The 27,395-nt window shown below is 42.7% G+C and overlaps 1 protein-coding gene across 3 annotated transcripts in view; it reads right to left on the reverse strand.

The window, feature by feature from the left end:
• Positions 1 to 6,931: 6,931 nt before the first annotated feature.
• Positions 6,932 to 27,395, reverse strand: part of LOC115134357 (NEDD4-like E3 ubiquitin-protein ligase WWP2) — a 49,365-nt gene continuing 28,901 nt past the window's right edge. For 2 of the 3 annotated variants that reach the window (XM_029668221.2, XM_029668220.2), the window contains exons 11-24: positions 21,859 to 21,916; positions 17,175 to 17,256; positions 16,220 to 16,348; positions 15,043 to 15,121; positions 14,823 to 14,894; positions 14,529 to 14,617; positions 13,176 to 13,335; positions 9,941 to 10,074; positions 9,647 to 9,787; positions 9,347 to 9,467; positions 9,083 to 9,187; positions 8,885 to 8,981; positions 7,790 to 7,862; positions 6,932 to 7,637 (exon numbers count right to left, since the gene is read on the reverse strand). In XM_029668221.2, coding sequence (XP_029524081.1) covers positions 7,538 to 7,637; positions 7,790 to 7,862; positions 8,885 to 8,981; positions 9,083 to 9,187; positions 9,347 to 9,467; positions 9,647 to 9,787; positions 9,941 to 10,074; positions 13,176 to 13,335; positions 14,529 to 14,617; positions 14,823 to 14,894; positions 15,043 to 15,121; positions 16,220 to 16,348; positions 17,175 to 17,256; positions 21,859 to 21,916 — 1,440 coding nt within the window. In that variant the 3' untranslated portion in view covers positions 6,932 to 7,537. The remainder of the gene's footprint in view (positions 7,638 to 7,789; positions 7,863 to 8,884; positions 8,982 to 9,082; positions 9,188 to 9,346; positions 9,468 to 9,646; positions 9,788 to 9,940; positions 10,075 to 13,175; positions 13,336 to 14,528; positions 14,618 to 14,822; positions 14,895 to 15,042; positions 15,122 to 16,219; positions 16,349 to 17,174; positions 17,257 to 21,858; positions 21,917 to 27,395) is intronic. The other variant, XM_029668222.2, reaches the window with a different exon arrangement.

Genomic DNA, 27,395 nt, shown 5'->3' on the forward strand with positions numbered 1-27,395 from the left:
TGTTTAAAGGCAAAGTCAACTTACACTTCTGACCCACTGGAATTGTGATACAATGAATAATAAGTGAAATAATCTGTCTGTAAATAATTGTTGGAAAAATGACTTGTGTCATGCACAAAGTAGATGTCCTAACCGACTTGCCAAAACTATAGTTTGTTAACAAGAAATTTGTGGAGTGGTTGAAAAACTAGTTTTAATGACTCCAACATAAGTGTATGTAAACTTCCGACTTCAACTGTAGCTATCTTGCCGGTCGGACCTTGTTATCTAGCTGGGCGGATGGACCTACAGTAGATATCTGGCAGATGTAGTGATCATAATATAATAGCCATATCTAGAAATACCGATGTTCCAAAGACTGGACCTAAAATTGTGTATAAACGATAATACTGGAGGTTTTGCAATGATTCCTATGAAAAATATTTGGTGATCTGATGTGTGTTATGAGGAATATCCGGCCGCTGCAATTATGAAACTGCTTCTTCCAGTTTCTGATAAGCATGCGCCCATCAAGAAACTGACTGTTAGAACTGCCAAATCCCCATGGATAGATGATGAATTGAAAAACTGTATGGCTGAGAGAGGAGGCAAAGAGAATAGCAAATACTGGAAGTCTGACAACACAGCAGACTGGCAAACATGCAGTAAATTGAGAAATCACGTAACTAAACAAAAATAATTAGAAAATATACTATGGAACAAAGATAAATTATATAAAGAATGATAGTAAAAAGCTCTGGAGTACTTGGGATAAAATTCTAGGCAAAAAGGCAAACTATTCTTCTTGAGGCAGATGGCTTGTTCATAAGAAAACCCTTTGATATTGTCAACCACTAATAATTTTTTTGTTGACAAGATTAGCAAACGTAGTTATGACATGCAAACAACAAAGGCCGTGCCTTCATATTCATGCATAATGGACCAACTAATGAAAGACAAGCACTGTAGTTTTGAGTTCCACAAGGTGGGTGTGGAAGAGGTGAAAACATTGTTGCCACCTATCTATAAATAAGGATAAACCACCTGGTACCAACAACCTGGATGGCAAATTGCAGAGGTTGGTAGCGGAATACATTGTGAGTCCAGCTTGCCACATCTAGAATTTAAGCCTAGAAGACGGTGTGTGCCCTTAGACATGGAGGGAGGCAAAGGTCATTCAGGTACCCAAAAATAGCAGAGCACCCTTTAATGTTTCAAACAGCTGAGCAATCAGCCTGTTACAAGTGCTTAAAACCTTTTGTGACTAGGGGGCAGTATTTTCATTTTTGGAAAAATAACGTTCCCATAGTAAACGGGATATTTTGTCAGGACAAGATGCTAGAATATGCATATAATTGACAGCTTAGGATAGAAAACACTCTAAAGTTTCCAAAACTGTAAAAATATTGTCTCTGAGTATAACAGAACTGATATTGCAGGCGAAAGCCTGAGAAAAATCCAATCCGGAAGTGACTCATCTTTTGAAAGCTCTACGTTCCAATGCGTCCCTATTGAGCAGTGAATGGGCTATCAACCAGATTACTTTTTCTCCGTATTCCCCAAGGTGTCTACAGCATTGTGACGTAGTTTTACGCATTTATGTTGAAGAATACCCGTAGGCGGCTACATTGCGCAACTGGTCACCTGATGGCTCCCAGAGTGATTCTCGCGTAAAATACAGAGGTAGCCATTATTCCAATCTGTCCTACTGAAAAACCAATTGTCCAGGTGGATATATTATCGAATAGATATTTGAAAAACACCTTGAGGATTGATTATAAACAACGCTTGCCATGTTTCTGTCGATATTATGGAGCTAATTTGGAATATTTTTCGGCGTTTTCGTGACTGCAATTTCCGGGCGATTTCTCAGCCAAACGTGAAGAACAAACGGAGCTATTTTGCCTACAAAAATAATATTTTTGGAAAAAAGGAACATTGGCTATCTAACTGGGAGTCTCGTGAGTGAAAACATCCGAAGCTCATCAAAGGTAAACGATTTAATTTGATTGCTTTTCTGATTTCCGTGACCAAGTTACCTGCTGCTAGCTGGACAAAATGCTATGCTAGGCTATCGATAAATTTACACAAATGCTTGTCTAGCTTTGGCTGTAAAGCATATTTTGAAAATCTGAGATGACAGGGTGATTAACAAAAGGCTAAACTGTGTCTCAATATATTTCACTTGTGATTTTCATGAATATGAACATTTTCTAGGAATATATATGTCCGTTGCGTTATGCTAATTAGTGTCAGTCGATGATTACGCTCCCTCATGCGGGATGGGGAGTGGGGAGTCACTAGAGAGTCACAAACTTTTGGAAATCATTGTGTTTGATCATATTTTACAGAAAACAAATTAACAACACACTTTCAGCGTGCTTATAGGGAACGGCACTCAACATGCTCGGCACTGTCACAAATGACTGATGATTGGCTGAAAGAAATTGATAGCAGATTGTGGGAGCTGTTTTGTTAGACTTCAGTGCAGCTTTTGATGTCATTGATCATAACCTATTGCTGAAAAAACTCCGGTGTTATGGATTTGCATCCTTTGCCTTACTATGGATTGAGAGTTACCTATTGAATAGAACACAGAGGGTTTTCTTTAATGAACGCCTCTCTCATGCGAATTCAGTTGAGTGTGGTTTACCGCAGGGCAACTGGCTAGGACCATGATTGTTTTCTGTTTTTACAAATGACCTTCCACTGACCTTGAATAAAGCCTATGTGTCTATGTACGCTGACGACTCAGCAATATACAGCTGTGGCCAAAAGTTTTGAGAATGACACAAATATGAATTTTCACAAAGTCTGCTGCCTCAGTTTGTATGATAGCAATATACATATACTCCAGAATGTGAAGAGTGATCAGATGAATTGCAATTAATTGAAAAGTCCGTCTTTGCCAAGCAAATGCCAAGCAACATTTCCACTGCATTTCAGCCCTGCCACAAAAGGACCAGCTGACATCATGTCAGTGATTCTCTCGTTAACACAGGTGTGAGTGTTGACGAGGACAAGGCTGGGGATTACTCTGTCATGCTGATTGAGTTCGAATAACAGACTGGAAGCTTCAAAAGGAGTGTGGTGCTTGGAATCATTGTTCTTCCTCTGTCAATCATGTTAACTGCAAGGAAATACGTGCCGTCACCATTGCTTTGCACAAAAAGAAATTCACAGGCAAGGATACTGCTGACAGTAAGATTGCACCTAAATCAACCATTAATCGGATCATCAAGAACTTCAAGGAGAGCGGTTCAATTGTTGTGAAGAAGGCTTCAGGGCGTCCAAGAAAGTCCAGCAAGCTCCAGGACCATCTCCGAAAGTTGATTCAGCTGCGGGATCGGGGCACCACCAGTACAAAGCTTGCTCAGGAATGGCAGCAGGCAGGTGTGAGTGCATCTGCACGCACAGTGAGGCGAAGACTTTTGGAGGATGCCCTGGTGTCAAGAAGGGCAGCAAATAAGCCACTTCTCTCCGGGAAAAACATCAGGGACAGACTGATATTCTGCAAAAGGTACAGGGATTGGACTGTTGAGGACTGGGGTAAAGTCATTTTCTCTGATGAATCCCCTTTCCAATTGTTTGGGGCATCTGGAAAAAAGCTTGTCCGGAGAAGACAAGGTGAGCGCTACCATCAGTCCTGTGTCATGCCAACAGTAAAGCATCCTGAGACCATGCTTCTCAGCCAAGGGAGTGGGCTCACTCACAATTTTGCCTAAGAACACAGCCATGAATAAAGAATGGTACCAACACATCCTCCGAGAGCAACTTCGCCCAAACATCCAGCAACAGTTTGGTGACGAACAATGCCTTTTCCACACGTTCTCATTTACAGCAACAACCTGGGGAATGGTTACAGGGGAGAGGAGGGGGATGAATGAGCCAATTGTAAACTGGGGTTTATTGGTTGACCGTGATGGTTTGAGGGCCAGATTGGGAATTTAGCCAGGACACTGGGGTTAACACCCCTACGCTTACAATAAGTGCCAGGGGATCTTTAATGACCTCAGAGAGTCAGGACACCCATTTAACGTCCCATCCTAAAGACATCACCCTACACAGGGTAGTGTCCCCAATCACTGCCCTGGGGCATTGGGATATTATTATTATTATATATTTATTTTATATTTAGACCAGAGGAAATAGTGCCTCCTACTGGCCCTCCAACATCACTTCCAGCAGCATCTGGTCTCCCATCCAGGGACTGACCAGGACCAACCCTGCTTAGCTTCAGAAGCAAGCCAGCAGTGGTATACAGGGTGGTATGCTGCCGGCTAATAAAAGAGATTTATTGGATTTAGATCCATCATTGAAGTGTGTAACACTAGATAGCAAGCTGTCATGGTCAAAAAATATAGACGGGTTGCTAAAATGGTTAGAGATCTGTCCGTGATAAATCGTTGCTCTGCCTTCTCGACATCTCAATCGACCAGACAGGTCCTACAGGACCTAGTTTTGTCGCACCTGGACTACTGCGCAGCTGTGTGGTCATGTGCAACAAAGAAGGCCATAAGTAAATTGCAGTTGGTCCAGAACAAAGCAGCACATATCGCACTTAGGTAGACGGAGGGAAAGTGTCAGTAACAGGCATATCAGTCTCTCCTGGCTCAAAGTTGAGAGATTGACTGCAATCACTATTTGTCTTGGTGCAAGGTATTGATGTGTTGAAGGTACCAAACTGTCTGTTCAAGCAGTTGGCACACAGTTCGGACATTCATCGGTAAAACACAAGACATGCAACCAGAGGTCACTTCACAGTCCCCAGGTCCAGAACAAAGGCTAGGAAACTCACAGTATTAAATAAAGCCATGACTACATGTAACTCTCTGCCACCCCAGGTAACTCAAGCTAGCAATAAAACCAGTAAAACAATACAAGATAAAAGACCATCTTACTGCACAAATGGGACTGTGAAGATATATTGTACTTATATTGTATTGTAATTTGCACTGTACTATATATTAGACCTATGTACTGATATATAGGCTATATGTGGCATTTGGAATGTATGTATTTAAGTCATTGGCTGGCAAACCTACTTATCTGACCTAGCTATGCTCTCTGCTGTCTTTTGAAGCCCACGATCAGCTCCTTCATTTTATTGACGAAGGTTATTTTCCTGGCATCATGTCAGGGCACTCATCTCCTCCCTGTAGGCTGTCTCATTGTTGTTGGTAATCAGGCCTACCACTGTTGTCTGCAAACTTGATGATCGAGTTAGAGGCATGCGTGGCCACGCAGTCATGGGTGAATAGGGAATACAGCAGGGGACTGACCACACACCCTTGTGAGACCCCCGTGGATCAGCATAGTGGAGGTGTTGTTGCCTACCTTCACCACCTGAGGTCGGCCCATCAGGAAGTCCGGGACCCAGTTGCACAAGGTGCGATTCTGACACAGGGCCAATAGCGGTGCATGGTTAAAATCAGTAGGGAAGCCAAGCCAGAAAAAACACCATGATATATAGGCCTAAGGCCAAGACAATAAGACACAGTTGCAGAATAAATTCAACCACACCTTTGTTTCATTACAAAACCGGAGAGCAACAGCTGTCCGGGGAAGTCCACAAACCATATTGCATTTAACAAACAGTTACATGACCTACAGCATGGTCAAGCAAGTTAAAATTTCCAACATTTTCAGACTACTAAACAAATATTGATTTAGAACCATGGATTGTTACTGTAAGTCGCAAAGAAAACAGGCGCTGCCTCCAGTTTTGTAGCACAATTTCAACATAATCTAATCACCTATGCTTAGTCTTATACAATGACAATTCAAAAATATCCAAAGCTAATCTAAATATGGTATGGCTGTCCATGGTACTGATTTATGTGTGTGTGTGTGCATGCAATTAGAAAAAAACATGTTGACTCACTACTTGTAGAAAGGCAAATGCCACCCTACTATTTCATGTTGCCTAAATGGTCTATGACCCTGTCATACACACTTAATTCTTGTTGTCCTAGGCTACCTTGTTAAAACTGCTTCCTTTCATGGGCAACGATGCGCCAGCTAGTTAACATTGGCTGTTACTCCATCTAGCTGTGTTGAACTTCCATCCTCTCAGGCCAGGGACAATATATGGTTGGATCCGAATCACCGTTATAATCATTGGCCAGCTTGGAGAATGGAGTAAAACCACAAGTCCAAATCCCTATCTCCATCCATGGCAAATTTAGGAAAGGGACGATTTTGGCTAGCTAGGTAGCCACCGGAGGACAACGACACAACAATTCAAGTTCTGTCAATGACGTTTGACTTCTAACGTGATGTGATTGGTGTGAAGCCAAATGCAAACTGGCTTCCCTTTAAGCTTTTTTGGGGGTGTGCCAGAACCTTTCACAACTGAGCTCACTCGCTTTAGCTCAACGCTGATTGGCTATTATTTTATTTTTTAAATTATCAAGGGAGGCCAAATGCCCACTGGCTTTGCTTGCATTCAATGCTACAGCTGGCAACAATGTCATACTCTTTTTGACCAGACAGCACAGATGGGCTACACACAGACACTGAGGGGCGCTGTTTAGTTTGCTTGGATGCTTTCTCCGGTGAGATACCATGCGCCTCTTGTGAACTAAAGGAAATGTATGAAACACAGAGCGACAAAATATACATTTTTTTTCTTTCTTTATAATTTTTTGGGGGAAGTCTGGCTTCCCTTGGCATCCATGAATACACACCACTTCCCAGGGCCCCAAGCTTAGTGATGAGGTTTGGAGGGCACGATGGTGTTGACGGCTGAGCTTTAGTCGATGGAAAGCATTCTTACATTAGGTATTCCTCCTGTTAAGATGGGATAGGGCAGTGTGCAGTGCAATGGCGATTGCGTCATCATGTATATCACTTGCTTCCATTGTCATTGTCTCCTGTCAGTATCAGCAGTTGAAAACAATTAACCAAGGCTCTGAAAAAATGTGATTTCTTACCATCACAATCAACCCACTAAGATTTGAGTCATTTATTTGAGCTATGTACAGGTAATGCTGAATTTCACAATGAACAAAAAATAAATAAAATCACATTTCACCAATCAATCCTCTTAAGAGGTCACTAATTATAACCTCTTTCTCTCTTCCATTCACATAGACTTCTTTTTAAAATGTTCATTTATCTTCAAAAGATATATAGTTGCTGTAGCTGTGCTGTCGTTGCGATTTGCAGTTGATATAATTATTTGAAGACATTATCCTTTATGTTTTTGGTGTGTCTCTGGATCTAGTGGGTGGGGTCTTCGGGCAGGAGAGAGGGTTTATGGTCATATAATATAACACTAACCTGTCTGGACCATCCCCTCAGCACACACACCTTTTCCCTACTGGTTCCCTTGTACCCCCCAGCATCCTCCACAGCCTAGTATGATAGGACTGTGGGTGCCCACCTGTATCTATGGTTCTCTATGGTCTCCCAACCACACATGATCTGGAAGTGGGGTCTAGATGATTGGAGAGTTCATATCCCTATGATTGACAAAAAAAACTATTTGAATGAATGACTCTTCTTTCTCTATCCACCTTCCCTCACTCATGTGATTATTATTATTTTTTCTCCCTTATTCCTGCCCGAATCCTTCTGTCTCCTCGATGGCAAACATAAGTTTCTCTTTCAGTTGCTCCAGGCTCCTGTAGGGTGGCAGGTCCAGACGATTGAAGCTGTGCGAGTGTTCGAGATGAAAAGAAAATTGACAGTGAGGGATATATTTGTGGTTAGCAGGGGTACATTCATAGATACAAAAGTAATGGACATGGTCATGGGAAAGAGAAATTAACTTTGGCAGAGGAATTTAGGAAAATGTCAGTCTCACCAGGTGTGACTTCTTGGAAGCCAAGTCTCCTTCCCCACCTTGTCTATACAGAATTTTTGTGGTCCATTACTCCCTAAGGGAAAGAGAGACCATGTAAGATTCTTGGGCAGGGAATTACATTTCTGTCAAAAGATATTTGACAGTAAAGGTGGTTATTGTATTAAGATAAAGTTATTTGCCAATTGTACACAACGTCCAAACCAAAATTTGACTTCAGCTTTATTTCAACCCCTCTGAGAGACACACATATTTATACACGTTAGAGAGGTTGGAGCTGCCACACAGTGCCCGTGGAGCAGTTGTTGTGGGTGGTTATGTGCCTTGCTCAAGGGCACAACGGCAGGCAATGAAGAATTCAATAAATACATGTTTTCTTTGAATAAAGATTAGCTAAAGTGCACCATTTCTGCATTTTGACATGTCCCTTTGTGCAACCCATGGTTCCGGGAAGATTTTAACCTACTTGACCCCAAAATGTCTCCAAGTTCTCACCATCATTGTAAAGGTTTAGTTATTTTGTTGCTTTGACAAAGTCATTTCTGAAGATTAAATTAATAACAATGTGATTAGTGATTCATTCAATGACAAAAAACATGTCTCTCATTTTAAGGTCAACCCTGTTACTTGATCTGAACTGTCGTTTTAATATGATGAAAAATATATTTTTTTAAATAATTTTTTCAAAAGAAACAGTGAACAACTGATTCTCTTTTTGACCATTTTCTGGTGTTTTGTGGTGGAAGACTGAGCGGGTCGAGCATAACACATCAACCCTGTTACCCATAGATAGACAGGCTCGAAATGTTTTAACTACATACTTGTTTTTGCATCCATTGTCACTTCCTGTTGCACACAACCTACCATTCCCCCTGTCACAAGGCTGATTTAAGACAAAATTGTCAACACTGTTACTTTATTTGGCACTTAATATACACTTAGTAGAGTAATTATTTTCTTTAACCTCTTGAGAATGTTTTTTTATTAAGTTGAACATGTGCTCTATACGACAGAATGTTTAAATTAGGGGAAATCAAACCGTTTTTCCCCCACCAAGTTATACATCTGAAAAGGCACCGAATTGGTGGAGCAACCGACCTATGAGTTCAGCAAACCCTCCGACTGGCAAACGGCACGTTCCTGTGACAAACTGGAGCAGGCGGATCCGCTTCTCATTGTCCATATCCTTTACCACCTGTATAACACACAGGTAAGACAGGTAAGTCAAGGATGCACATAGTGAGATATAGACAGTCTCATATACACACAAGATGCTGTGAAGAGAGGCCACCATACCTGCCAGAACCAGTGTATCTGCTTGCTGTTCTTGGTATAGTGCCGATAGATGGTGTTCTTCTGCCAGTCACTGAGGTCTATCTCCTGCATTCCACATAGCATCAGCTGGAGGAAGGAATGAGACCGTACCATTAATCCACAGTCAAAGAGAGGGAATCTGCAACAAATAGTCCCCTCTACCAACTTATAAGACTTTGCAAAAGCTTCATAACCTATAACACCGCCCTAGCTAACCCAGCATGTTCTTGCAGACGCTTTATATACCTCCAGCTCTTTCTCATCAAAGTAGCGTAGCCACTCCAGAGGCACGACCTCATTGAAGCCATCCAAGAAGGCCTTGGTCTGCTCCTCCACACCACGCATGAACCGCCAGTCTGTCAGCAGACTGAGGAAACAGGAATGAGATATAGCATTTTCTAAGCAACAAGGGAGGATATTTATTGAAACAAGTTGAGTGTCAACATGAAACAACATTAATGCTAGTCTGTGGAGTACCAATGTCTGGTATCACAGGGATTGACAGGCATACAGACGGGAGTCAAAGTAGTGACGGAGATGGCTGACCTGATGTACTCCTCCTTGTTCTCCGAGGTGACCAGCTCATTCTCTCCATCATCCTTCAGCTGGTGGGTGGACACCTTCCCTAGAATCTCCATATCCTGAGCAAAGTACAGCTCCACTCCACACTCCTCCAGACAGTTATCTCTGTAGACATAACACACAGACCCATCATACACATAAAGCTTTAAGCTACGGAATTATGTCAAACACTTCCATCTTCACATACACTGTTTGCCACAAGGGGCGACCATATTCAAACAGTCCCACACACACATAATGAAGGGGCGGTGTACTTACTTGACCCACATGATAGAGTTGTAGAACTCAGGGTCAATAGACTCCAAGTCTTTCAGAGTGGGTTTCTTGTTGAGCATACGCTTGTAGAATGGCAGAGTGAAGCCAGTATCGATGAACTTGCCATGGTACAGGGCCTAAAAGGGAGAGGGGAGGAGAGGTTGCAATAAGTACCATACCAAAACTAAAATATACCATAAGCGTCATCCCTCCTATGGGCCAATACACACCTAGATACAGACACATACGGCTCACGTCAACACCATCATCCCATAGACCCACTCCAATAACGCTTACCGCCCCAACTGATCCACAGATGACGCAACCTCTATTGCACTCCACACTGCCCTTACCCACCTGGACAAAAGGAACACCTACGTGAGAATGCTGTTAATTGACTACAGCTTAGAGTTTAAAACCATAGTGCCCTCAAAGCTCATCACTAAGCTAAGGAAGCGGAGACTGAACACCTCCCTCTGCGATTGGATCCTGGACTTACTGACGGGCAGCCCCCAGGTGGTAAGGGTAGGCAGCAACAGATCTGCCACGCTGACCCTCAACACAGGGGCCCCTCAAGGGTGCGTGCTTAGTCCCCTCCTGTACTCCCTGTTCACGCACGATTGCATGGCCAAGCAGGAAACCATCATTAAGTTTGCCGACAACATAACGGTGGTAGGCCTGATCACGATGAGACAGCCTATAGGGAGGAGGTCAAAGACCTGGCAGTGTGGTGCCAGGACAACAACGTCTCCCTCAACGTGATCAAAGAAGATGATCGTGGACTACAGTAAAAGGAGGGGCGAGCACTCCACCATTCACATCGACGGGGCTGTAGTGGAGCAGCTCGAGAGCTTCAACTTCCTTGGTGTCCACATCACCAACAAACTATCATGGTCCAAACACACCAGGACAGTCTTGAAGACTGCATGACAATGCTTATTCCCCCTCAGGAGACTAAAAATATTTGTCATGGGTCCTCAGATCCTCAAAAGGTTCTACAGCTGCATCATCGAGAGCATCATGGTTGCATCATCACCTGGTATGGTATCTGCTCGGCATCAGACCGCAAAGTGCTACAGAGGGTAGTGTATACGGCCCAGTACATCACTGGGGCCAAGCTTCCTGCCATCCAGGACCTCTGTACCAGGCGGTATCAAAGGAAGGCCCTAAAAATGGCCAAAGACTCCAGCCACCCTAGTCATAGACCGTTTCTCTGCTACCGCACGGCAAGCGGTACCGAAGTGCCATGTCTAGGTCCAAAAGGCTCCTGAACAGCTTCTACCCCCAAGCCATAAGACTGCAGAACAGTTAATGAAATGGCTACTTGGAATATTTGTTGTTGCTGCTACTCTATTATTTATGCATTGTCACTTTACCCCTACCTACATGCACATATTACCTTGACTAACCTGTACCCCAGCACATTTGACTCGGTACCGGTACCCCTTGTATATAACCTCGTTATTGGAATTTTAGTTACTTATTTTTACTTTAGTTTATTTTAGTTTACTTTAGGAGGGGTCAGTGTCTCCTGACCCCTCCTGTCCCAGCCTCCAGTATTTATGCTGCAGTAGTTTATGTGTCGGGGGGCTAGAGTCAGTCTGCTATATCTGGAGTACTTCTCCTGTCTTGTCCTGTGTGAATTTAAGTATGCTCTCTAATTCTCTCTTTCTTTCTTTCTCTCTCTCTCGGAGGACCTGAGCCCTAGGACCATGCCTCAGGACTACCTGGCATGATGACTCCTTGCTGTCCCCAGTCCACCTGGCCGTGCTGCTGCTCCAGTTTCAACTGTTCTGCCTGCGGCTATGGAACCCTGACCTGTTCACCGGACGTGCTACCTGTCCCAGACCTGCTGTTTTCAACTCTCTAGAGACAGCAGAAGTGGTAGAGATAATCTTAATGATCGGCTATGAAAAACCAACTGACATTTACTCCTGAGGTGCTGACTTGTTGCACCCTCGACAACTACTGTGATTATTATTATTTGACCATGTTGGTCATTTTTGAACATGTTTGCCATGTTCTGTTATAATCTCCACCCGGCACAGCCAGAAGAGGACTGGCCACCCGTCATAGCCTGGTTCCTCTCTAGGTTTCTTCCTAGGTTCCGGCCTTTCTAGGGAGTTTTTCCTAGCCACTGTGCTTCTACACCTGCATTGCTTGCTGTTTGGGGTTTTAGGCTGGGTTTCTGTACAGCACTTTGAGATATCAGCTGATGTAAGAAGGGCTATATAAATACATTTGATTTGATATTTATTCAATATTTTCTTAACTCTTATTTTTCTTAACTGCATTGCTGATTAAGGGCTTTAAGTTAAGGGCTGTAAGTTAAGGGCTGTAAGTAAGCATCTCATGACACAGTCTAACCCGGTTGTATTTGGCACGTGACAAATTAAATTTGATCTATTAGCCTAACCACAGTTAAGTGTTAACACACACACAAACACTTAGAGTCAGTCACAAGTCTGTCTCTGTGTGGAAAAGACTGATTGATTCAGTTAGTACTGAAGTGGTTGCTAAGACCCAGACTGTATAATGTAATAGCACAGAGCCCCAGTGTATATCTGTCCAAAAACAACATAGACACCCTCCACTATGTGACTCAGTGTGTTCAGTCTGCAACGTCAGTACTAGCGTCATCCTCTGCTCTGAGCAACAGGACATGAAGCAGGGAGGGAGAGACGGAAAAGTGGGAGAGAGGGGAAGTGGGGAGCAGGAGGAGATGGAGGGCAGTGAAAAAGAGGAGAAAGGGAGCCCAGAAAAGAGGGAGAGAAGACATGGGCTAGATGAGACAAGCATCTTTATAAGGGGTGTTGTGTGAAGTGTGCTAGCAGACTAAATATAGGCCATTATTGGCGGGTGTGGGATGTGTGTGGCAGTGAGGTCATGCTCTGGAGGAGAGGAGGGGATTGAGAGGGGGGAGCTGTTGGTTTTGGGGCCTGTAGCTTCTGGATAGTGTCCCAGAGAGAGTTGGGTTTGGCAAGATGGGCGGTGGGGGAGGGGAGGGTTCTTAGTATAACAGACTTGGCTTAAGGACACACAGCTTTAGAAACGACTGACAGATGAAGAACACTCCCCACAGACAATCATACACTGTCCTCACCACTCATGTTCCTAAAAAGAAACTATGTGCTACACATCCTCACCATATGTTCCTCAATTCTAACCATAACTATTGTTGTAGTTGACTTCGGTTGTTGCAGATCTGGGCAAAATTTGCCAATGAAGCATTGCTCACCATGGCAATGAATCGCCCTATGAAGCGGAAGTATGTGAGGTGGTCAGGGTTGATAGAGGAGGCGGGGTTGATCTGCAGACAGTAGTTGTTCTTCCCAGCGTACTCAAACAGACAGTACATGGGGTTCAACACCTCATGGGACAGCAGGAAGAACCACTCTCTGTATTGGGGAGAGAAAGGGCATTACACATCTATATCTAGAGACAGAACATTGTTTTCCCTCATGGAAAAGCAGGGTGTGTACAGGCTAACTACAACCCTTTAACCCTTCTGCCTATGCTTGAGGGCTACAAATGGTTACTTTTTGCCATTCCTGTTCCTTGTATTGAGTCGTGCAGAATTTTACAAAACTTCTCCTATATTACAAAACCACACAACATTTGACACCAGCAGCAAACATGACAGCACAAACAAGTTGCATGGTTGTTAAAATAGATGGTAAAATTTCTAAATACTTTGTCAAAATGGGGTCTGGTTTATGCACACACCTGCAACTAAAACAAGCAAAACAAAAATGTCAAATTCATAAATTATTCTACATATGGAGGTTATTCACGGTTCGGCAGTTTCAACAAAAACGTGTACTCCTGAAGAACACGTCTTGATTTTCTTCTGGTCATGACATTTCCATTTAGCATCATACTAAGTGGTGTAAATGTAGTGCAGTGTATGCTAATGAACCCCAAACAATGTTCATATAGCAACTCCATAACCAAGCTGCCACACTGGGGAATGGTCCAATCACTGAATTGTTGTTTCAAATCATTACATGTACACACTAAGCACATGGGCATACAGATATACATATACACAAAACACCATGAAGACAAGCAGTATAATGTGGAACATGAAATGCATGTAGAGAATGAAGCCCCGGCCACCACCAAGCCCCTGACCTTTGCCCCCACGGCCGGCCAGCTAGTCCCGGGGGTCGTACCGGGGCAGTGCAGACACCTCCAAACATCCCGTCCGTGGTTCTACCCTGTGGTAGAACAGCATGACGTAACCTACCATAGGGTAAAACCACTGGCGCGACACCAGAGACAGAGACACACGCAAACACAGACCACGTGGAGGAGGAGGGGGAGGAACAAAGCCCGGGATCCCACCGCTGACATCAACCAGAAGTGGACACACACTGTCACCAGTCCCCAAACACCAAAACACACACAAACAACAGATGACAGTGCAAGAAACAGGGGCTGTGAGGGAGATGATGAACGATGGATGACGGACATTTAAGTAAGGAATACAGGGTAGACCAGGAAGACTAAGAGCTGAGGTAGTAGAAAGAAAGACAACTGTTATAAGAGGTAGCAGGCCAGACATGCAGGCAGGAAACGGTCATCTTACCTAGCAATGCCTCCATAATCAAGACCTTCCTCTCCCCTCATGATGATGTAGAGTCTTCTACGCAAATCATAGGGTTTCACATTCATGATCTGAGGAAATAGAACAAAAAACACAGACACATACAGCACATCAGAAATAAACTTCCACCCTACGACCATATAGTAGTTGTTCAAATACAAATAGGTGGTACTAATGAATACATAACCAACTATAGCAACCCTCATGCAAGTTTAATCACGTAACATTTAGAATAGAATATCCTCAGTAGGGAAAAGGACTCCATGTCATTCTTACCTGCTGAAATGAGTCTTCAAATAGAGTCTGTCTGGACACTGAGATTTTCACGTGACTGGGTAAGGCATTGGACTGGAGAGGCAGAGAGAAGTGTAAAAATCCATTTCATCAATACTAGGCAGACAAAGAGATCTCAGGTCTGAACAGTAGAAACGAACTGGGCTCAGGGTAAGAGCCTGTTTTCATAACAGAGGTCTAAGAGATGAGAGTCAGCACTTACATGGCACAGGAAGCGGAACTGGTGGTATTTCCACCTGAAGCTGCGATCATAGGCCCCAGGGGAACCACCTGTCCTCGACCTACAGAGAAACAAAATGAGCTTATTTTTTGCTGTTCCAGCAAGAAACAAAGGAAATCTCAAAGCCAGGTTTTACATTTGTACATGTCAGCGAAGGATACTGTAGCTGTACTGGGAAACGACAGGCCAATATGGCTGTCCCATGCACATATGCTTAAGAGACTGGAAAAATGGGCCTCGCTATAGAGCCCTGTTGCCGAGCTGCGCAATGAGGATTTATTCTATTGAAGTGAGGCAGTATTCTATTGAAGTGGTCAGATGTGACGTGCAGCAGGATTGAAATAACTGGGTTAAGCCCAGAGATGGAGGTATGCCTTGGTGTGCAGCTGTGTTAGTAGAAGCTACACCACTTCACTACAGACATACTGGATATGTGCCTCGTCAGCAGAGGATAAACCGAGAGGGCAAGGAAGGGGAAATATGGAGCCCGAGGGAGAGAGAGAGAGAGGGGCCTCTAATATTCACTTATTCGCTTTGTCAAACGCTGCCAGGCACATCTTGGTTAGGAAGTTTCAGACCACAGAGGCAACCATTTGGCTACAGATATGGACTGCAGCAGTATCAAATGTAAAACATTTAAGACAGTTTAAAAACCCTAGATGAACACTCATCTAAAAATATAACACCAAGACCTCCTTATGTTTCAACATCAGCATGAACACTTGCGCTCTCTCATACACACACATCCATACGTACACACAGACAGAGTCAGACAGCAGATTTGTTGGCCCTGTTAATTTTCATGACATTCTTTTTTTGGAAGATTTCAAAATAGGGCCATGCTTTAAGGCAAGACACATATGTTCATAAGAGTGTGTGCTTACGTGTGTGTTTGTGTGTGTGTGTGTGTACGTACTTATAATACCCTTTCTCATATCTAGGCTAGCCATCTATGCCCAAAAGATTGTCAATGTAAATTACCTCTGGTTCAAAGAAACGGGGGGAAAGGAAAAGAAATCCAAACTAAAGCAGGCTATGATGAGAGAATCCCTGCACACACCATCCCTGAAGGAAAAAGCAATACGGTGCTTTTATCAGTAGATTTGATCAGAAACTGTAACTGCCCTTCTCAAAAATGGGTCTGCAGAATAATATTTACCCTGACTCAAACCCGGGACGAGGGTCTTTAAAGCTGGTGGTGCGAGAGTTGTGATCCACAAAATATCGGACTCCCTCCGTGGTGTACTTCATTTCCCAGCCAGGGGGCAGGGGGGGCTCCTGGATCATCCTGTAAGAGGGAAAGGGCAGTGAGCAGAGCCTAAACGTGAGGCTCCCCAAACGATGCACACCTGTCCCCCCCTGGCCCCAGCTCTGGCCCGGTCCCACTATCAGCTCTCCCTGACCAGGACTCAAAACCTCTGACCTCAGTGGTGATGCGTCTGAGACCACATGGATGTAGTTAAACAACATGAAAATATAAATATATGAGGGAAAATATGACTCAACTTTGCTGAGGGGGTGAATGAGGGAGTGAATTAACTAATTGATGAATGAATAAAATGCTATGACACTGTAAAATGTCCTAAAAACCCACAATGATACAATTTGGATACTTTGGCCATCCGCATTTGATGTAGTTTTGTTGTTCGATTTGATGTTCGGGGACAGCAGTACCACCCACACTAGTTCCATGGAAGATGCCCTAGGTCCCTCATTGACCAATAGCTTACAATACTAATCTAAACCCCACCCACACGGCTCAGAGATATGTTGACGCAGCCTTCAATTGAGGCGACATAGGACACTTCCCTATTGGCCTGTGCAGAATGATTTCAAAATATTGATCTCAATTACTGGTACATTATGTCTATGACTCTACATGATTAATTCCTATCGTTATAAGGATGTCTGATGAGTGTGCTGCATAGCGTTGGGCTCTCGAGCTACCAGTCCCTATCCTACACTAGTTAATGTAATATCAGTCAAAATAGCAATGTATGGTGGCATTTCTCTGAGACACCTGTGTGTACAAACATGAACAGACACACACACACCCACACGCACGCACGCACACACACACACTTTCACAGTGGAGCAAAGACAGATTGGCTTACCCTTGGGTTCTTGGGTCCTCCCACTGTGTGGTCCGTGTGTTGTGGTTGACAAAATACACCCTCCCATTGTCCTGCCGTTTCTCTACAGGGACCAAGAGAAGTGACTACAGTTAAGAACAGGATAGATCAACAGTTTACTATTTGGTTTCAGTACAGAGTGACTGTGTGGGGAGATGTGAAGGTCAACCGCAGTAGACGTTGAATTGTTGGGAGGAAAGAGAAAAAAGGATGGCTGAATCTGGCAAAGCTGACTGAAAACTGACGTGTCGGTGTGGCATTTCACTCGAGCTTGTTCCAAAATCCCTTCCTTACAATCCACCTCAGACAGAATGTTACAGATGTGTAAAAGGCAAAAAACTAAACTGAGGGAGAGCAGGAAAAAGACAATTTGCTGACTATTTTCTATTTCTAGCAGTCGGAGTCCTACAATGACTACATGGTTACAATGACTACATGGAAGATAATAACATGGCTACGTGGAAGATAATAACATGGCTACGTGGAAGATAATAACATGGCTACGTGGAAGATAATAACATGGCTACGTGGAAGATAATAACATGGCTACGTGGAAGATAATAACATGGCTACGTGGAAGATAATAACATGGCTACGTGGAAGATAATAACATGGCTACGTGGAAGATAATAACATGGCTACATGGAAGATAATAACATGGCTACATGGAAGATAATAACATGGCTACATGGAAGATAATAACATGGCTACGTGGAAACAATGACTACATGGAAGATAATAACATGGCTATGTGGAAGATAATAACATGGCTACATGGAAGATAATAACATGGCTACATGGAAGATAATAACATGGCTACATGGAAGAGAATAACATGGCTACATGGAAGATAATAACATGGCTACATGGAAGATAACATGGCTACGTGGAAGATAACATGGCTACGTGGAAGATGATAACATGGCTACGTGGAAGATAATAACATGGCTACGTGGAAGAGAATAACATGGCTACGTGGAAGAGAATAACATGGCTACATGGAAGATAACATGGCTACGAGGAAGAGAATAACATGGAAAGATAATAACATGGCTAAAATAATAACGTGGAAGAGAATAACATGGCTACGTGGAAGAGAATAACATGGCTACGTGGAAGAGAATAACATGGCTACGAAAAGATAATAACATGGCTACGGGCTACGTGGAAGATAATAACATGGCTACATGGAAAATAATAACATGGCTACGTGGAAGATAATAACATGGCTAAAATAATAACATGGCTACGTGGAAGATAATAACATGGCTACGGAAGATAATAACATGGCTACGTGGAAGATAATAACATGGCTACATGGAAGATAATAACAACATGGCTACGTGGAAGAGAATAACATGGAAGATAATAACATGGCTACGTGGAAGATAATAACATGGCTACATGGAAGATAATAACATGGCTACGTGGAAGATAATAACATGGCTACATGGAAGATAACATAAAGATAATAACATGGCTACGTGGAAGATAATAACATGGCTACGTGGAAGATGGCTAAAGATAATAACATGGCTACGTGGAAGATAATAACATGGCTACGTGGAAGATAATAACATGGCTACATGGAAGATAATAACATGGCTACATGGAAGATAATAACATGGCTACATGGAAACAATGACTACATGGAAGATAATAACATGGCTACGTGGAAGATAATAACAACATGGCTACATGGAAGATAATAACATGGCTACGTGGAAGAGAATAACATGGCTACATGGAAGATAATAACATGGCTACATGGAAACAATGACTACATGGAAGATAATAACATGGCTACGTGGAAGATAACATGGCTACGCGGAAGAGAATAACATGGCTACGTGGAAGAGAATAACATGGCTACATGGAAACAATGACTACATGGAAGATAATAACATGGCTACATGGAAGATAATAACATGGCTACATGGAAGATAATAACATGGCTACATGGAAGATAATAACATGGCTACATGGAAGATAATAACATGGCTACATGGAAGATAATAACATGGCTACATGGAAGATAACATGGCTACGTGGAAGATAACATGGCTACGTGGAAGATAACATGGCTTCTTGGAAGATAACATGGCTACGTGGAAGATAATAACATGGCTACGTGGAAGATAATAACATGGCTACGTGGAAGAGAATAACATGGCTACGTGGAAGAGAATAACATGGCTACGTGGAAGAGAATAACATGGCTACGTGGAAGAGAATAACATGGCTACGAGGAAGAGAATAACATGGCTACGCGGAAGATAATAACATGGCTACATGGAAAATAATAACATGGCTACGTGGAAGAGAATAACATGGCTACGAGGAAAATAATAACATGGCTACGTGGAAGAGAATAACATGGCTACGTGGAAGAGAATAACATGGCTACGAGGAAGAGAATAACATGGCTACGCGGAAGATAATAACATGGCTACATGGAAAATAATAACATGGCTACGTGGAAGAGAATAACATGGCTACGAGGAAAATAATAACATGGCTACGTGGAAGAGAATAACATGGCTATGCGGAAAATAATAACATGGCTACGTGGAAGATAATAACATGGCTACGTGGAAAAGAATGACATGGCTACGTGGAAAAGAATGACATGGCTACGAGGAAGAGAATAACATGGCTACGCGGAAGAGAATAACATGGCTACGCGGAAGATAACATGGCTACGCGGAAGATAACAACATGGCTACGTGGAAGAGAATAACATGGCTACGCGGAAGATAACATGGCTACGTGGAAAATAATAACATGGCTACGTGGAAAATAATAACATGGCTACGTGGAAAATAATAACATGGCTACGTGGAAACAATGACTACATGGAAGATAATAACATGGCTACGTGGAAGATAATAACATGGCTACGTGGAAGATAATAACATGGCTACGTGGAAGATAATAACATGGCTACGTGGAAGATAATAACATGGCTACATGGAAGATAATAACATGGCTACATGGAAGATAATAACATGGCTACATGGAAACAATGACTACATGGAAGATAATAACATGGCTACGTGGAAGATAATAACAACATGGCTACATGGAAGATAATAACATGGCTACGTGGAAGAGAATAACATGGCTACATGGAAGATAATAACATGGCTACATGGAAACAATGACTACATGGAAGATAATAACATGGCTACGTGGAAGATAACATGGATACGCGGAAGAGAATAACATGGCTACGTGGAAGAGAATAACATGGCTACGCGGAAGAGAATAACATGGCTACATGGAAACAATGACTACATGGAAGATAATAACATGGCTACATGGAAGATAATAACATGGCTACATGGAAGATAATAACATGGCTACATGGAAGATAATAACATGGCTACATGGAAGATAATAACATGGCAACCATGTCAACTTCCTCCACCAAGAATGTGTGTTGGGTGCGTTGATATCTTCAACTTTGTGCATCCCTGTGCTGCTTCTGTCCCGACCCGCTGATTGTGTGACCATAGTTGGTGCCCCCTCCACCCCCACCCCACTCTCTCTGACATCTTGTTCTCATTAGCAGATGTGTGTGGAGGGCGCAAGAACAGTAGTGCTCACGCTGCAACTCTTACTAGGCTGCTAATTTCCCCCCTCTCCTTCACTTAACCCCCTCTATTCCACTAGCCCTCCTTTATTTGACTGTTCCCGCGCTTGGTCAAGTCTTTCTCTCCTTTCTTTTTCCTGTAAAGAATTTATTTCAATACATCCCCTCTTCAACACCCCAAAGAAAGAAGGCATTTACAGATGACACAGAAATGCATGAAAGGAAATTCATCCAAATTAAAGTCCAATGTATAATTGAGGCTTTTGCTTGGGATGCCGCAACATGTTGAAAACACATCATGGTTAGAAAATATGAGTGTGCACGTGGGTGAGCGCGACTGTAAGTATGTGAAAATGTGAGGTGGAGAGAAAAAATGCCAATGACCATTAATTCTGAGTGATGGAGTTTGTGTGTACACCCTGTATAAATGTGTTGGTGGGAATGTTGGTCGAATATGTGCTTTTGAGAATATGAATGAATATACCAACGCATGAGAACAGAGCGCCATAGGAATATACGAGTAGAGCACAAAACGGCCATACAAGTATAACAATCAATTCCTTGAGATTACACTTGAACCAACAACTAATCAATAATATAAGGGAAAAGACTGAAATCCACAACAACAATTCAATCAAATCATATTTTGTTGACCAATAACTAATTGGAAGATGAGTTTGGCTGAATGTAAGAATAAAAGGATAAAAGAATAAAAAATCTTCTGTATGAGCTTATTTGATTAAGGACAAGGCTGTATATCACAATGTTTACAAGATACCAAACAATAGATGTGGGCCAACAGTGCTGTGTGTCTGTGTGAGAGTGTACGCGTGAGAAAAACACACAAACCAGCTCTCCCCCCTCAACACAAAAACAAAGTCCTGTGCCCTTGAAAGCCTCAGAACCCACTCTCATAACAACCAGTGCAGGTGTCGATGCCCCTCTTCAGCATCACTGGACTCAATAGCATCTCCATTTACTCATCAGTCCGGTCTCATGTCCTGGGACCACTGATTACTAATAGTCTTAGTGTGGTGAGAAGATATAGGTGTACGTGGAGGGAACACTTACCCCATCCTGGAGGGAGCGCGCCGAGAGGGTCATTTTCCACAGCAGGAACACCAGACGACTGAGGGAGAGAGAGAGAGAGAGAATACGTTTCCAATTAGGACACTTTCCACCTTCTTCCACCTTTGTCGTCTTCTCACTCGCTTCATGGCAGCGGCTCTGTGTGAAATTCTTCTGTCCGTCCACACAGCTCCCAACTCAGTTCTCACACTGGTGTGAGGTAGAAAAAAACTAAACATACAGGGGGGAAAGAAAGAATGCAGAAAATGCCTCAAAAAGCACACAGTTTAACAGCCTGAGTCTGGAGGAGCAGGAGCAGGCAGAGGGGTACCCCAGAGAGGGGTACCCCAGAAGGCTGAGGTGGCCTCTCTCATGCAGCTGGAACAGGAGACTGACAGAGAGGCTCAGACGCAGCTCGTATGCCTTCCAAAAACGACACGCTCAGGATAGAAAAAACATGCTGTTCCAATGAGCTCACTGGCTGGCTTCAAGCCCCACCCTGTCTCCTGCCCCCCTGGCACCCCTCCCTACCCCACCCATCTGCAGAGGTCCTCCTCTTCTAGATGTGCTGTGAAAGTAAGCAGGGAGGCGCGATGTCTGAGCCAACTTAGAGAACATTCATCCATTTTCCAGACTGCCCACCCCCTCATGACAAAAGCACCTTTATTCACCCAGCCCTGGAACCAGTGTGGTTTATTCAGCCTGTGCATACAGAGAAAGAGAGAGTGTGTGTGTGCATGTGGCACTGTATGGAAAATGTGTATAGCAAATACTAATTGAATGAGTATGACCTTGTGTTTGAATACGTGTGTGTGTGTGTGTGTGTGTCTACATTTGCCTCCAAGTAGAAATTACATTTTTAAGATGTTTGAGAGGAGTTAGTGCCCATTCTGTTGGTTTCATGACTATGAGAGTTGTAGTTGTGGATGAAAAATTCCAGAGCAAATCTAATTCATTCATTCTCCTCACCTCAGAAGGTCTTCAATTTCTTCCTATAATGAAACAAAACGTACCCCACAACAGCCCATGTGTCACTGAACACACAACTTCACCCAGCATTTCCCCAGAATATTCATACTGTGCCCATTCATGAGAATTAACTAGGGCCGGGACGGCAAGGAAACAAAACATGAAGCGGATTTAACTTCTTTAGGAAAACAGCACTAATGTTGGAAACAAACATCATTATGTTGCAGAGTATATGTGAGCGGAGATGGCGCGGAAAGAGGAGCGGCACAAGGAGTGGATCGTGCCAAATTTGATTGGAGCGCGGAGCGAGTTTCCTCAATGGCTGGAGAGTCGGCCTTCTCGCCCACTCCAGCATGCATTTGCAGTCTACTTGTGTGCTGCTTAGTGCTGGGCAATTAGTTATTTTTGAGGTTGATTCGGTTTCGGTTTGATTATTTATTTATTTATTATTTTATTTCTCTGATTTCGGTTTAAATTATTTGGGTTGAATACACAGAATAAAACAATTAATCAAAGTCCCATGATGGTAGTGACTGCCCATGAATGCTTATCAATTATTAACCATGTATTCACATTAGTTTAACAAAATATTTTGGTTGTTTTGTATATTACATTTGTTTTATCTGATAACTTTATAATTTAATTCCAAGTCATCATCTCATCTCTATAGAGCTGCTGCTGACAAAAATCACTATATTGTAGTTCTTCAAAGTAAATAAGGCATACTTTTATGCCTGCTGAATACCAACTATCAATCACTTAGATCATGTATTTTCAAGTAGATATCTAGCGAAGCAACAGGTGCTCTCTATATCCCCTCACGATCAGGCATTCTTCTGCCTCTTCTGTAGCAGGTGTAAAAGAAACACAGGACTAGTAGCTGTGCAATGGATTATGGTCATTGCAGTTAATTACCACGTTCAATACACTAAACTATGGAGATTATTGGCCTCTTGTAAACTACAACTACAGTGCATTTGGAAAGTATTCAGACCTAGACTTTTTCCACAATTTGTTACATTACAGCCTTATTCTAAAATGGATTAAATAAAATAACATCAACCTACACTCAATACCATAACATTTTTTGCAAATTAACAAAAAAAGTACCACTGAAATACCTTATTTACATAAGTATTCAGACCCTCTGCTATGAGACTCGAAGTTGAGGTCAGGTGCATCCTGTTTCCACTGATCATCCTTGAGATGTTTCTACAACTTGATTGGAGTCCACCTGAGGTAAATTCAATTGATTGGACATGATTTGGAAAGGCACACACCCGTCTATATAAGGGCCTACAGTTGACAGTGCCTGTCAGAGCAAAAACCGAGCTCCGAGACAGGATTGTGTCAAAAAAATGTCTGCAGCTTTGAAAGTCCCCTAGAACACAATGGTCTCCATCATTCTCAAATGGAAGAAGTTTGGAACCCCCAAGACTCTTCCTAGAGCTGGCTGCCCAGCCAAACTGAGCAATCGGGGGAGAAGGGCCTTCGTCAGGGTGGTCACCAAGAACCCGATGGTCACTCTGACAGAGCTCCAGAGTTCCTCTGTGGAGATGGGAGAACCTTCCAGAAGGAGAACATCCTCTGCAGTACACCACCAAATCAGGCCTTTATGGTAGAATGGCCAGATGGAAGCCACTCCTCAGTAAAAGGCACATTACCTCACGCTTGGAGTTTGCCAAAATGCACTTAAAAGGACTCTCAGAACATGAGAAACAAGATTCTCTGTTCTGATGAAACCAAGATTGATCTCTTTGACCTGAATACCAAGTGTCACATCTGGAGGAAACCTGGCACCATCCCTACGGTGAAGCATGGTGGCAGCATCATGCTGTGGGGATATTTTTTAAGTACAGAGATATCCTTGATGAAAACCTGCTCCAGAGTGATCAGGAACTCAGATTGGGGAGAAGGTTCACCTTCCAACAGGACAACGACCCTAAGCACACAGCCAAGACAACACAGGAGCGACTTCGAACCCAATCGAACATCTCCGGAGAGACCTGAAATAAGCTGTGTAGCGACGCTCCCCATCCAACCTGACAGAGCTTGAGAGGATCTGCAGAGAAGAATGGGAGAAACTCCTCAAATACAGGTCTGGCGAGCTTGTAGCGTCATACCCAATAAGATTTGAGGCTGTAATCGCTGCCAAAGGTGCTTCAACAAAGTACTGAGTAAAAGGGTCTGAATACTTATGTAAATGTGATATTTCTGGTTTTTATTTGTAATACATTTGGTAAAATTCTAAAAAACTGTTTTTGCTTTGCCATTGTGTGTGTAGGTTGATGGGGAGGGGCAATTTAATCCATTTTAGAATAAGGCTGTAACGTAACAAAATGTGGAAAACGTCAAGGGGTCTGAATACTTTCCGAATGCACTGTACCTACTACATTGCACAGTTCAGGCTAGATCTGATGTATCTATCGCTAGAGAAACTGTGCAACGTGCACTGAGTTCACAATGCAAAATTGATTTCAACGTTGATCAATTAGTTGTTTAAAAAAAACATTTTGGTTAATCGCTAGCCTCTTGCTTTAGCTACGGTCATGGAATTTGCTAAATATTTTCAGAAAGAAACTGATAAAACACAGGTGCAAAAATCAAGGTGACTTACAAAGATGAGGAGGACCAAGACTAAGAGAGGGAGTGCTGGGATGTAGTGTTCACGACTAAAATAATCATTGTGGAACTTGAAAAGGCATGTATCCCAAAAGCATGATGGTGTACTACGTGCACATGCTAACAGAAATGAACGAGGTAGGTGGCTAGCTAAGTGTGTCACTGTAGCAAAGTATTTATTGACAAAAAAATCAGATCTCTTAAAAGTTTAGTTCATTTTATTTATACAATAGGCTATCATTGATTTTGGCCCAATAGGCCTGACATTTTACCTAATTTCAAGGAGCTTTTTGTTTTTATTGGGTTATTAGCCTAAAAACCTTGAGGCCTACCTATATAAAAAATATTTTTAAAACAACTCCGCATCCCTGCCCATCCTGGCCCGACGGGTGTTTAGCATCCCCAGTGGCTCTGCAAGCGCATAGAGGGTATTCTCCGCTACTGGACTGCTCTTCAGGCACCGTCACATGAGCCTGAAGCCACAGACTCTGGCCAAACTTGTGTTTCTAAAAGTGCATTAAAAAAAGCACTGTAGCCTAATAAAAGGCACTTTTCAGTTCATTTAGGGGCTATTTTTATTTAACTTGAAATAAAAGGCTAATAACAGGTTACAAAAAGGTATTATTTAGACTGTCTTAATATAGCCTTCTTCTGGTCAACTTAGTTTTTATATGCTGTTTAATACAACATGTAGCCTTTTTGAAATGATGACCGCTTCTTACAGTCACCTTGTCATGTTGTTTATTCAAATACCAAAATGGTTTCGACACCAAATGGTCGGTCCAGGTAGTCACAAAAATAGATGGGTGTTGGTTAAATGGTGATTTTAAATGAATGGAGTGAATTTGGAGCAGCAGTTTATCCCTCTGCACAACTCCGTGAGCGATGAGCTGGATTTCTGACCGCTCAACTCACATACTCTGTTATGTTGTCATCCCATCTACAGTCACATTTATTTATTTTTCAAGCTATAGCACACACTATTTTACATACAGTAGGTTTTTAAAGGACCAAAGACCCAAAACATGGTCTGCTTCATGTTCATTTTTTTTTACTGGTAACATCACAGCCCTAGAATTCATCATGGAAACTTTGAGAAGAACGTAAGGAATACGATGGTAAAGAGTGCGAAGGAAGAAGAGGACGCATATGGGGTTAAAGGGGAATGTGTGTATTCACTCAATCAACAGCCAATATATGTATGAGACCCACCCTTCTGTGTTTGTGACAACAACAAAAAGAAGACAAGAATGAAATGAAGACATTATCTCCTATGCCCTGATAATTCAGTTCCTAACCAGTTCCAAGAGGGATAGAAAGAGCTAGAGAGTGAGAGAGGGAAAGGAGGAGGAAAAGACAGGGAAAACAAGAGCGGGGTCGTAAGAAATTGGTATAATAAAGTGAAAGCGCTAAAACACAAAATATGGCAATGGAGTGGTAAGTAGGTCATTTGAGTTGAGATATTATTTGTGATAAATGCACGCAAATAGCAAGACTCCTGCTATCCTACTTCAGGATCAGAGAATTGCATAAAAAAAGGGGCAGTTATGAATGACTGAGTGGGAAAAGTCACATAGACCTACATTGCACTCTGGCATACATTGTAGTGTCTCTCTGATTTAGTAACTAATGTTAGCGCTATTAAAGATAGTTCACCCAAATGGTGCGAAACAAAGCGGAGTGATAGAAGGAGGACCCATAATAAGATACAGTGACTAATATAACAAAACTTCCTTTAACCAGGTTGTATAACAATGAGGTATCTTAGAAAGGTGTACAGTAATGTCTTAAGTAGATAGTCAAGTACTGAGACAATGGTCCAGTTCCAGTGGTGTTACTGCATGTGTCCTTCTGTTAGTGAGAATGGACAGAGCGAATAAGAAGCAGGAGGGAGAAAAGGGGGGATTTGGGAGGAGCCGGAAACAGCAGTTAATGACTCCGAGTCTGCT

This window comes from Oncorhynchus nerka, linkage group LG9a (assembly GCF_034236695.1).
Source record: "Oncorhynchus nerka isolate Pitt River linkage group LG9a, Oner_Uvic_2.0, whole genome shotgun sequence".
Taxonomy (NCBI): domain Eukaryota; kingdom Metazoa; phylum Chordata; class Actinopteri; order Salmoniformes; family Salmonidae; genus Oncorhynchus; species Oncorhynchus nerka.